The sequence below is a fragment of the Lemur catta genome, unplaced genomic scaffold (genome assembly GCF_020740605.2).
Source record: "Lemur catta isolate mLemCat1 unplaced genomic scaffold, mLemCat1.pri scaffold_70_ctg1, whole genome shotgun sequence".
Taxonomy (NCBI): Eukaryota; Metazoa; Chordata; class Mammalia; order Primates; family Lemuridae; genus Lemur; species Lemur catta.
The window spans coordinates 175,856-188,892 of NW_025423869.1; the positions used below are offsets into that span (position 1 = coordinate 175,856).

General features: G+C 41.2%; 1 protein-coding gene across 1 annotated transcript in view; it reads left to right on the top strand.

Annotated features, from left to right (window-relative positions):
- Positions 1 to 6,526: 6,526 nt before the first annotated feature.
- The window catches only part of LOC123630026 (neurotrypsin-like), a 32,272-nt gene continuing 25,761 nt past the window's right edge, over positions 6,527 to 13,037 (top strand). The window contains exons 1-3 of the mRNA XM_045539353.1: positions 6,527 to 6,714; positions 8,403 to 8,474; positions 10,303 to 10,467. Coding sequence (XP_045395309.1) covers positions 6,527 to 6,714; positions 8,403 to 8,474; positions 10,303 to 10,467 — 425 coding nt within the window. The remainder of the gene's footprint in view (positions 6,715 to 8,402; positions 8,475 to 10,302; positions 10,468 to 13,037) is intronic.

Consider the following 13,037-nt stretch of genomic DNA (forward strand, 5'->3'; position numbering starts at 1 on the left):
GCGAAAGTGCACAGAGCCCTTGCTTGCTCACTGCTCAGGGACTCTCAATTTCGGCAAACACGGGGACCCCGCCTGCTACCAAAACTACATTCTTTTTCTTTGCAGTTAGATCAAATGCTTCAGAGTTATTATCAGATGTGGCATGGAAGATCCAAACAAAAACAAAACGCCCTCGAGTTTAAAATAGAAGTTCTAAAGACTAAATATTTGCACTTAAAAAGGAAAAGAAAGTAACAGAAATCTCTGTGGCAGACCATTCCTTGAAATTATTCTCACTAAATTATACTCATGCACTTTCCACTCTCTGTAATAAAACAGTGGATTTCATTTATTCCAGATGCATTTGCTTCAAGTAAATCAGAATTCCCATCCTTCTTTTTGGTCATCGTGAATTTATTTCAGTTTTGTGGCCTACACATGATCAGGCACATTGGATAGTTTTTAAGTGAATCTGAATGATACTATGGGTTCTTTTTTTAAATTGTATACTTTGTGTTGTATTTATACAGATGAATCTGATTTTAAGTTTTGTAATATGTACTGTCTGTAAGAGCTTTGACAAATATGCTCATGTTTCTTCTGCAAGTGACTTATGGGACCTTGGTGGCTGGTGGTGGAGGGATGAGGGAATGTGCTTTGACGTGTTGTCACAGGTAGGCAGGACTGTTGGCTGCTGTCCTGAGGAGCCTCCAGTGCCGAGAAAGGGTCATAATGGCTTCATGTATGTCATACCTTCTATTCAGAGAGCCTTGCACAGCTATATGAAAACCCAAAGGAACCTTTTATTTACTAGATTTGCAAATCCCTTGCGCAGGTGAGCTAGCATAACTAAACAGCAGTCTATAAATATTAAAGACAAGCTTTCTAGTGGTTTGAAATGTTTCCTTACTCTTAAGACAGTTGTTATTCATGGTTAAATCCATTTAATATATTTTTAAGTAGTAAAAAATTAACCAGGCTTATTTACTTATTATCATTATTTATACGATTTCAAATAATAAATGTTTATGTTCTCTAAGTGAACCTGTGGTTTAACCAAGATTGGTAAATTGACTAGTTGATCGTATGTAATTGCAGATAAATTTTGCAAAATGACAGTGGGGCAACCACTGCAGGTATCCTGGGGCAAGTTTAATTGTCTTTTACATACACTGTGCTTCTTGTGGCCATCCTGGGTATTTAATTGATACAATGGCAAATTATTCAAGCTCCTTTTAATTTTTTGTTTTGCTTACCATTGGCGATTTTACGATTCACAAGCATTCCCACAGGTTTGTGGGAAAAGGCTACACCAGGTCAGTTTGACCATTTAGCTACACTAAAGGCTTCTCCATAGAATAAGAAGTTGAAACTGATGCTGAACATTATGTCTTTGAATTATTTCTACATTTTTAGTTATCCATCATTTGCTCGACTCCCTACTCCTTGCAGAACAACGCAGATGCTTTATATCTATTCACTGGCGTTTCTTTTAAAACCGAAGGATTTGAGGGGGAGAAGCAGCTCCCATCATCAAAGTCCTCAAATATTGAAAAGAAAACCGTTCTCCACATATGCATCTTAAGCTGTAGTGTTTATCTGCTTACCAGAGAAGGGGCAGCACACATTCTGTTTTTATACTGAAATGACTCTTCTTTGGGGACTACTACTCATTTACCTTTACTCCAGCATTAACTAATTAGATTCATAGTGTTTCTAAATATTTTGACCGAAAAAATATGTATGTCTATATACATATACTGTCTAAACTAATTATATTTATTTACTTTGCAGTACCCAAACCCATCTCTACCTTTGTAAGTAGAGAACACACTAATAATCTCTAATTATATTTCAGAAATAATTTTTCCATTTAATCTAGGACACATGGACATTCCAAAGAATAAAACTATCTCATGTCACCATAATCTATTTTGCAAAGATTGAGGTGTATCAAATCATTAGGTCATTTTTCTTTTCTCATTTCAGTTTTGGCAGGATCTGAGGGCATAAATATGAAGAAGGCTTTTGGCAACATGAACAATGTCCGAGTTTCAGTTTAGTGTCCATGTGCTTGATTCATCAGAACATTTCAATCGAAACAAAGTTAATCTCCTCAGTAATAGGATAACACCACCTAGTTTTTCTGGGTTGTGAATAATTGTGCAACCAAATTGATTGATCTGCATAGTAAATATATTTGGAATTACCCTAGCAACTTGCTACTAGTGTTTGAACTAGAGCCTCAATACTGCAAAGATGTAAGATTTCTTGCTGTACAGACACATTTCCTGCACTACCCACCAGATGGCCATGAAAAAAGAAGTAGTGCTGAAGGTGAAATTTGGATTAGTGTTATTTAATCTGAACATTAAATCTAAATATGCTCTGGATACCTGGAAATAGCAAAAAGAAATGAGAGGAAAAGTTATGCCATTAGAGGGCACTTTTGTAATCTTAGAGAGAAGTCTGTTCTTATAAACTGACTTAACTAAGACTTATGTTTAACAATGAATTTTCAGATGTTTATTTAAAGTGAGTAATTCTTAAACTAAATGTCTGAGAGAGAATATTTCATGGTAAGGGAAAAAAATCTATAAAATCTTAAAACTACGGTATAAACAATGTTTATGTAAAGGTTCAATTTTTGATCAGTGAATATAAGTTGTAAAAATATGCACAATGTATCTGCATAGTAGTTTTTTGATCAACTATATTCATTGCGTATTTTAAATACATCGTGTTAAAAAAATTCTGCCTGTAACCTCATCAAATTGAACAGATGATTAATGCTTCCTAATATCCAAGTTTTTCCCCAATAGTAGTTGAATGTTATTATTAATAGAGAACATCTTGAAAACCATAAAGTGACAATATAAATTCTTGCATTTGGGGGCCATGCTAATTTTAAACACTTTTCTGAAAAATACCTGTTTTGTCCATAATTGGTGTGGCAATTAAGATGGTTAAAACTGTTTCAGAAACAAAAAGTGGGACCTGACAGAATTTTAGTTGGGGAAATACGATCTTTTGATGAAACAAAAGATCAAATTGAGTCTGTTCTCTATTGGTGGTAGTTTAAATGAAAATGTCTACCTGAGCCAATAAAGTAGGCCAACCAGTAAAATATGAAAGGAAAAGCTTAGTGTCAAGAACTGTGAAGAGTTTGAGATTTTATTCCACTTGCAAGCTAGTAAATGCCTGCCATAGTTTCATGGATGCTGGAAGAACGAACGCGACTCTGAGCCTTACTACTGGGAGCTGTAGCGGTGGGCGCAGCGCCATCATTCGCTGCACTGGCTCCCTGAGCCCCCACCCCCTGCCCAGCGCCCGTAGGATGATGCAGACAGGCCAGAGGGCACCAGCCCACGCAGGGGGGTTTGCTGCAGGAGAGAAGTTCTGAATTCAGGGAACCCAGATCTGGTTTTCATGGGTAGCAGTCAGGCCTGCCCTCTGCCCTGGAGGCTCTGCCTTCCGAGGCTGTTCACTCTACAAACATCCTGGGAAAGATAACGTGGAACAGAGGCAGCCAGCACTTCTGCTCCCAAGACAGGCAAAATCAAACACAGAGACCCCTGGAGAATTATCTCCTAACACTTACTCTGCAGAGTCCTATAATTTGAGATGTTTACTAATATTAAATTGCTAAGTAGCTGATGTAGAGAAATATAGAATAATCAGATTTACCATATTTTAAGTCACCCATAGTACATAGTTTATATTTTTTACATCATACGGTATTTAAGCCTTGGTTTGATTATATTTAATATGAGAAAAATGTAGCCCCCACATCACAGGGTTGTTGCCAGCGTTAGGTCAGATTATACATACCTATATGTAACACACTTAGAAGAGTGCCTGGCTTGCAGCATGTACACAGCAAAGTTTTATTAATATTGTTGTTATATCAAAATTCATCTTTTATAATTAGCTGAGAATGCTGGAAAAATTCCGATGGACCGTGCCTAGCGATGTCTCTGACTCTGGGCTGGCCTGCGTGTCCCAGGCAGCCCGAGACACTGGCCGCCCGTCCTGCTGAGCGGCACAGGCACAGGCACAGCTGGCAGCTCTGTGGGCAAGCACGGGCCTGGGGAGGTGACCTGCCCTCGAGTGGTGGCTCCGGGCGGAGGTGCCTGGCACCACACACTCGCATACTCCCCCGGCACGTTTGCTCTGCGTTCCCAACAAGGATGCAAAGCCACATCCTACCTGTGTCTAAAGAGACTTTTTTTCATTGTCTGGCCTCTTCTGCTCTCAGGAGGCCAGTATTAGGAATGGTACTACAAAGAGAAGTGACCTGAATGTGTTTTATTTTGCTAGAATCGTAAGTATTTCTGAACACAGGCAGCCTATCGAATGCTACTCAGATTTTCCATTTCTCTTAACTCCAGGCAAAGGGGGAGCAGGAGTCGGGGCCGGGGGTAGTGATTGGAGGTCCTGTGGGTTCAGCAGATCATGTCCCTGTTTGGCCTTGATTTTGGTCCCTGCAGTCGTCTTTCGTAGACATGACCTTTGTCTCTTAGTGACTCGCCTGAGCTCCCACTCACAGCCCCAGCGCCCCGTGGGTTTCTCCTTGACAGTCATCTGGGGTTTGAGGGACAGATTATCTCAGGAAACCTCGGCAGCCTGGTCTGGTTCCTAAACTGCGGCTGGTTGGGAAGAGTCTGATACTCAGTCACAGAATCGTTTCTCGTTAGAGATCACCTATCCACACCCGTACAGACTGGGGCCTGGGGTGGGTAAGTGAACAGATCCTACATCTAGTGAGGAACTGAAACTACGCGTCAAGTTTCTTAGCTCTCAGTTGAATTTTCTTTCCGTTGTAATACAATTAAGAAATAACAGTGGCAAATAAAAACCTCTGTAAAAAATCGTTGGGCTGTCTTGAGAGATGTTAAAAAGGAGGCACGTTTTGGCTCTTCGGTCAGATCCACCTGGATTTGTGTCCTCTCTCTGCCTGCATGGCGAAGGTTTGTTCTTACACAGTGGCGGTGCCCACTTCACAGGGTCGCTGTGAGGACTAACGGGAGGAAGGCAGGGAGAGGAGCGTTGTGCTTCGCGCCCGGCAGCTAAATCACTGCAGGTATTTTGTGTAGAAAGCTGCAGGACACGGGGCAGACAAAACATTCGGAAAAAAGAAGTTAAGTACTTTCTGAGCAAGCTCATGGTGCAAGAACTACTTCTCACATCCTCATTATAAAAAAGAAACAGTTTTTTTCTTTCAAACATATTTTTAGTTGTGCCGATCTATTTTTGATAACACTCAAAGAAAGGTGAAATTAAAGTCCAATGATGTTTTAAGTAGAGATTTTTAATTATTCGTATCTGTAATGCTGTCTGTTTAAAAATAAAACAAGCATTCACCTCATCTTGAATAATCACAGATGTTTGCATTTGGCTTTCCCACTATTTAAGGTACTTAAATGTGAAAACACTATATTTCTGTAATGCTTGAAATCCCTGATGTAGGTAGAGTGAAAAAGGTAAGGGAACACAATTCCTTACATGGCTCTTCCTGTGAGGAGAACTTGTACCGAATGATCCGGAAGGCACAGCCTTTCCCTGGCACCTGCCGTGCCAAGCGCCTGTGCACCTCAGTGTTGTTAGCACTGAGACACGTGGAAGCCAGCTTCTGACGACGTCCCTACGGCCATGTGCAGTAGGGTCATCCGTAATCACTTACAAGGTTGTGATGAAAGTCAGTGGCAAATGCCAAAATGCAGCTCAGTGAAAATGCTCTGCTAGAGGTTAAGACAAAGGGTCTAAATATATGACTTTCCAAAGATCTGACTTGATCTGCAAGTGGGAGCCAAGCTCGCGTTCTCGTGTTGTAGGTGTGTGTATGTCAGTGTTGTGTTGAAGAGTCTGGGACTCTGTGACATCCGGACATCAGCAAGCAACTCACCTTGTGATTTTGGATGAATTGCTTAACCTGTGAGGGAGCTGAACTTTATAATCTCTAAAAATCTCTGATACATGAAATTTGATCTTGGAATAAGCATAATCTATACATGTATAATCCTTAGTCCAGTTTTAAGGGAGAATAAAAACGACTGTACAGGGATAATTTTGTGGCTCTCAGGGGGTCTCTGTGACTCACGCTGAAGGCAGTGGCTCAGGTGTCAGGTGACTGCTGAGCAGTGGTGCCTGCCAGCCACCGCCAGGGCTTTTATAACAGCCGAGAGAACTCGCCCTAAGTGACCATTTCAGCGTAAGCTTTGACACATCGATGTAACATTATCCATTACTGTCCGTATAGGCTTCCGCCTCAGTGAAGTGAGGGTTTTCTCTGAATACCCAGGGAAGTTAAGGCACCAAGAATCCTTTCATTTCAGCATCTCTGTAATGTCTGAAATTCTGGCGAATTCATTCTCAACTTCGTAAAACAGTTTGAAGAAAAAGAATAGGAGAGTTGCCTTCAAGATCATGTGCATGTATTCAAAATATGTGATACGTCCCTAAGTTTCCATCAAAGCTCACATAATGTGAACGCTTTAGTGAGTTTTGCTTGCAGAACTAACCCAAGCGATCGCTTCTGCTGCCCAGGATGGCGCTGCTCCGCTGCTGTCTGCTGTGGCTCCTCCTGCCCGTCGGCTGCGGGACCCAGAAGTTGCCCACGCGAGATGAGGAGCTGTTCCAGATGCAGATCCGGGACAAGGCGTTTTTCCATGATTCGTCAGTCATTCCAGACGGGGCTGAAATCAGCAGTTATCTCTTTAGAGATACGCTTAAAAGGTATTCTCCCTGCAGTGCTTTCTTTATCAAAAATCTCATAAAGGATGCCTCCAAAAAAGAAAGTAACCTTTTAGACTTAGTTTAGGGAATTTGAAAATCAACCTATGAATGGCATTACTTATTTTCTCTAAGTAAAAAAAAAAATGGCAATGCAACTTCTATTCATTAAATGGAGCTGTTTGGTTCTTGCTGATTGTGATCTCCTTTTGGGAAGAGGGGGCAATCCTTGCATTTCTTGCATTTTAGAATGATTATTTTCTTATTTTCAGGATAGTAGGAAATTTCTAAGAAGGCCCCTGTAGGACTAAGATGAAATTAATTGAATAGATGATTCTTCAAGGGTTTGCATTAAGTTTTATATGGATGATATTTCTTTGACAAATCTGATCAGATCCCGAGGGAATCAAACCAGTGATAAAAAGCTGGCATTGTTCATTTACCTTTATGCCAACATCAACAAATTGGGCTCGCATATGTTTCTGAATATTTTGAACTCTAAAAATTATATACCTCATATAAATTATTTACCTCATATAAATAAAATATGTCTTACAAACTAATTAAATAAAGTTACTTATTTTGCAGTGCTCAAACCCCTCTCTACACTTGCAGAACACATGGTTGCTCTTTGGATAATTATATTTCAAACCCAATTTCTCCTTTTAACCTGGGGCACATTGGCATTCCAAAGGACTAAACTGTCTCACACAGTCAATAAGCCATTCTCCAAAGATTGAGGTATCCCCCACCATCGGGTCATCTTTCTATTTTGATCAAGAGTAAGGGAAGGTGACGCTTGGAATCCCTTCCACTTCTGGCCCAAGGATATCACCGTCTGGTCAGTCTGGACGATGCTCGGAGGTGAGTTTTCCTATTTTGACTGAAGTGAACTACTGTTTAGGTATCACTTCAGCACTGCCCGGGTGAAATCATTTATGTGAATGAATGCAATGGACCAGGAGCTGACTTGTCATGAGTCTTTAAAGGACATTCATGAGAGGGAGGCACAAAATGAAAGGATGATCACGTAGAAGGAACTTGCTGTCCTAGTCCTTGCTAAGACTCAAGTCTGCGCAAACAGGAAAGGGTACACAAAGCAGTCCTAGCACTTCAAGTTAACCTTTACTGTTAACTGAGTTCTCACTGAGTACATTTTGCTTTTCATATTATTTTGTCCCTTGAAATTTTTGAGTATGTCAGATCAAATCAAAATTTTTCTTTGGAAGTTACTTTCATTTCCCAAATGTACATGTGTACTGCTTGTTTTGCAGTGTTCTTTAAACACAGCATTCCATATTATATAATCATATCACTCAATCAAATCGTTTATCTCCTTTAGTTTTCCACTCCCTGAAAAGTTAAGTAAGTTTCGGTTCTAAAAGTTGTCTTAAAAATTACACTTTTTTTTTTAGGAGATTACTCTAGCTGCAGTGTGAAGAATCATTTAGAGATAGTGAAAGTAGATGTGTAGGAAACAGCTGTTCATTAATTCATTCAACAGATGTGTATTGGGATTGCCCTGCTCTCTTATAGCTGTCATTCTAGTTGGGGAAGATGGAAAAAAAAAAAAGTAATATATAGCATGTCAGGTAGTGGTAAGTGGTTTGACGAAAAATGGAGTGAAAGGGAGCTTTGTGGGCTGGAAGTGTACCATACTTTACACCAGGGGTCAGGGTGGTTCTGTACAGGGTGGAGCTGGAGGAGAGAGCTGGGGAGGGGATGAGCGGGCAGGGTCCCTACCTGGAGGAGGAGGATCTCAGGTGAGAGGTGGGGGCAGGAGTCTGCGTGTTCCAAAGCGAGCAAGGCGCTGAGTGGAGGGGGGAGGAGAAGGGTTTAGATATTTGCTTGTAAGACATTGCAAGTTCTTATCCCACAGGAAACAGGAAGCTCTTGGAGGGTTTTGAGCAAGGGGGTGTGGTGTGTTTGCCTTAGGTTCACTGGGACCCCTCCGCCTGCCTGGAGGGGGGAATAAACTGAGGGGTCCAGGTGGAAGCAGGAAGCTCAGTCAGAAGGCTGCTGCAGTGCCCAGGCAAGAGGTGGTGGCTCATATCAGGTGGTACCAGGTGGAGCAGGACAAAGAGCCAGATTCTGGGTATATTTTCAAAGTGCAGCCAAAGGTGTCTGCTCGTTCATAGTGTGTTAGCAGAAGAGAAAGTTGACAGTGACCCTGTTTGTCCTACATGACTGCAAGGGTGGCATGGTCATTTGCTGAGAAGGGACAGACTGCAAGAGAAGCCAATTTGGGGGAAATAATCTGAAATTTGGGTTAGATATCTTCAGTGTGAAATTGCCTTAACATCTAAGTGAAGATGGCAAGAAGATAGTTGTAACTGGAATTTTTAGGCAAGAGTTCAGGCTGAGGTTTTAAATTTGGGGGTGATTAACGTACCAGAGGTTAAGGCCACGAGCCTGGTGAGTTCACCCAGGAAGAGAGCACAGGTGAATGAGGGATGCTCCGAGCACAGGCCCATGGTGCATGCCAGGAGTTGGAGTTTGGGAAGGTGAGAGACTGCCAGCAGGGGAGACTGCAGGCGTGGATGGCTGTGGTGGTCAGTTTGGAGAGCGTGGTGGTCTCAGATACGGAGAGAGCAGAGAGAGAAGAGGTGCCCAGGAGGTTCAATCTATAGGAGGCAAAACCTCCTTTTCTTTACCATGGAATCAGTGAGCAACTCCGGGCTTGCTAGAACTAAAATCACCATTTCCTCATTTGCAAGATTATAGGCTTTGAAATACAATTAAGTGAAATTATCTAAGTCACTTGGAGTAAGAATATACAGTCTTAATATTTTTATAGATAAGCAATATTTCATGCATTTTAAAAAGTCTTTTGAGAGATCACAAAGTCCGAGGAGAAAGCATAGAGCAGAATATTTTGAATTTTTTAAATTTTAAAAAATCATCAACTTATTAATTCAACAGAAAATCCTGGTGATAGAGAAGTGACAGACAAATGTATCTTTCCACTGACTGACACAGTGGTCTTTACTTTTTAAAAATATTTCTCAGATGGTGATTAGATATTGCTATTGAAAAAGATACGGAATAGCAAAGCTGTGAATAAAAGTCACTAATGTAAAAATGTGAATACAATGTTGTTTTGCCAGAGATCAACGTACATTTCAGAACTAGGTTGCTGTGAAGATGGTGTTTCGAAATAGTTGGGACTATGTCAGAGCAGCCTCAGTGTAACGTGCAAATTTATCACCAAAATTATGGAAAACACAGCAATAAACCTGGAAATTTCCTTGATAGTGGCTTACTTTGCAATGGCAGGGCCTATGTTAAGTAACAGCCAGACACTGGTGAGGGTTGATTTTTAAGTCAAAATGCTTTTGGTTCAGTGTTTTTTGCTTATTTCACGCTGTGTTTGCTGGTGAGAAGTCTGGCTGCGGAGCCCTGAGCTGCCAGACTTGCACAGTTAGTGCCGTACGTATCACGTTTTGTGCCAAGCAGGAAGTTTCAGTGTCTATGAAATGGAAATAAAATGAAATTTTATGAAAATGAAAACCAAATGATTTTTCCACTAACTCTGGATTGTAAATGTTAGAAAGAATTGCCGTGGTCTGAATGGAGTTCGCTTTCCCACAGGTATTTCTTTGTGGTTGAAGAAGACAACACCCCGCTGTCGGTCACGGTGACACCCTGCGACGTGCCCTTGGAGTGGAAGCTGAGCCTGCAGGAGCTGCCCGAGGAGACGAGCGGAGAGGGCTCAGGTACACGGCAGCGCAGATCGGCCCAGACCCTGAAGGGATGGTTAAAAGGCTTGTGAAACATACACCTTCTGGTAATAAGAAAAACCAGCACAGGTGCCCAGGTGAAGCCGGAGATTTTTTTTTTTTTTTTTTTGAGACAGAGTCTCACTTTGTTGCCTGGGCTAGAGTGAGTGCCGTGGCGTCAGCTTCGCTCACAGCAACCTCAGACTCCTGGGCTCAAGCAATCCTCCTGCCTCAGCCTCCTGAGTAGCTGGGACTACAGGCATGTGCCACCATGCCCGGATAATTTTTTTTCTATATATATTTTAGTTGGCCAGATAATTTCTTTCTATTTTTAGTAGAGACGGGGTCTCACTCTTGCTGGTCTCAAACTCCTGACCTCAAGCGATCCTCCTGCTTCGGCCTCCCAGAGTGCTAGGATTACAGGCGTGAGCCACCACGCCCGGCCTGGGATTAAATCTTGTTTGTGTATCATTTTGTCCGGTTAGCCATCACCCTTGACACTGGGCCGTGATTTTTTAACCTTGAACCATTGATACTCAAATTTTTTCCAGTTGTTTTTATAATTGGCTCTCCTGTTTTTCAAAACTCTGTTTATATTGAACTTTATACTTTAAAATATAGACATTTTAACATTTTATCTCTGAGTACTTCAGTATGCATCTCTTAAAAATAAGAACACCGCCCTACATAACCAAATCATTATCATAATTAATATGACTGGTAATCATTCTTAACATTGTCTGATATTCTGTCATATTCAAATTTTAACAGCTGCCCCCGCAATGTCCTTGGAAGATGGTTTGTCTGAAGCAGAGTTTGGTCCAGGACATGCAGTGTGTCTGGGTGCTGTGTCCTGAGTCTCTTTGGCTCCAGGGCGCCCTCTTTCTCTTTTCTCCATGGCCCTGACTTGTTGGAGAGACCAGGCCGGTTGTTCAGAGAATGTTCTCTCTTTGGAATTCTCATCATTTCTTCTTCCTAGTGCATTCAGTTTATTCCTCTGGTTCTTGCAATTCTTGAAATAGAGTTTAGGTCCAAAGGCTTGAAGATCAAAGCAAACACTTGGCTAGAAATCATCACAGGTGACATGTTCTCATCTTGCATCTCCTCAGTGGTCATGGAATAGCTGGTTTTCCCTACACCTGAGGCCAATATTGAGCACCAGGTTCTGATTCTTCACTGTAAAGTTACATTTTTCCCTCTGTAACTGAGTCTAGGGTCTAACTACTAATTTGTAGTTCATACATGGGGCAGGAAGAAGCATGATAAATCCTCTGCCAACAGGTGTGACCATAATTACTGGCATTGTTTACTGGTGTGATCATTTTCTTTGGACTAGTCGGGAGTAGGGCCACTCGGTTCCTTTTCAGGAAACTAATTAATCATTAAATTCCCGAGACTAGATTTTTTTTAAGTGTTCTGACTGGGTATCAATTTCAAGACCAATTTTCTTAAACTTCCTAGGTGTTGGTGTTGGAGTTAGCATAGCATAAGATTGTGAGAACAGCCTGAGATTGCGTCCTACTTTTGGAGTTAAGCAACAGAACCTCTTAGTCCCAGTTTTCTCATCTATAACATACTTCCTAATTTATGGAGTTTTGTGTCTACAGGGCAGTTAGCTCACGTAGTCAGTCTACCATATACATTGGTTATCAAGGGCAGTCCAATTAGGTACTGTTATATTTACAAATGTTATTATATGTTCAAAGTAAACTGAGCATTTGATGGTGAGATCATCAAACACTATCTATCTAGAACTTTTACTTAGTTAGCTGTATCTATGAATTTTATCTTCTAAAAAACACTCCAAGTGTATATATGTGTAGTTACTGAGTTATTAATTATGCATGGAGTGTGCTAATTGATTTTCATATGAGTTACTAGGAAACCTATGTCTTTGCTAAAAGTATTAAGACCTTTAAGAGTATAGTAATAACATTTAATATTACCAGTGGCAATATGGATTATTCTAAGTTTAAGCTGTAAGGCATTTTTATTATTAATATGTTTCTGTGGCGAAAAGCCAAACTTTTGGCTGGGCACGGTGGCTCATGCCTGTAATCCTAGCACTCTGGGCAGCCCAGGTGGGTGGATTGTTTGAGCTCAGGAGTTCGAGACCAGCCTGAGCAAGAGCGAGACTCTGTCTCTACTAAAAATAGAAAGACATTACCTGGACAACTTAAAATATATGGAAAAAATTAGCCGGGCATGGTGGTGCATGCCTGTAGTCTCAGCTACTCGGGAGGCTGAGGCAGGAGGATCACTTGAGCCCAGGAGTTTGAGGTTGCTGTGAGCTAGGCTGACGCCACGGCACTCACTCTAGCCTGGGCAACAGAGTGAGACTCTGTCTAAAAAAAAAAAAAAGAAAAGCCAAGCTTTTGTTGCTTAGAAAGATGCATAGAAACTTTAAATGACACTGAATATTAGTTGCATTTATAGTTATTGAAGTCATCCTAAAAATGCATGTTGTAATGCAGAGTTCTTTCTTTAGTGACAGAGACTTTTTTTCACTTATCTAAGTAGTTCTCGAACCAAAGCCATGTTGACAACAACAGTCAGTTACACAGAACATAGAGATGGAGTCACAAGGAGGCCATATGTTCGTGTTGA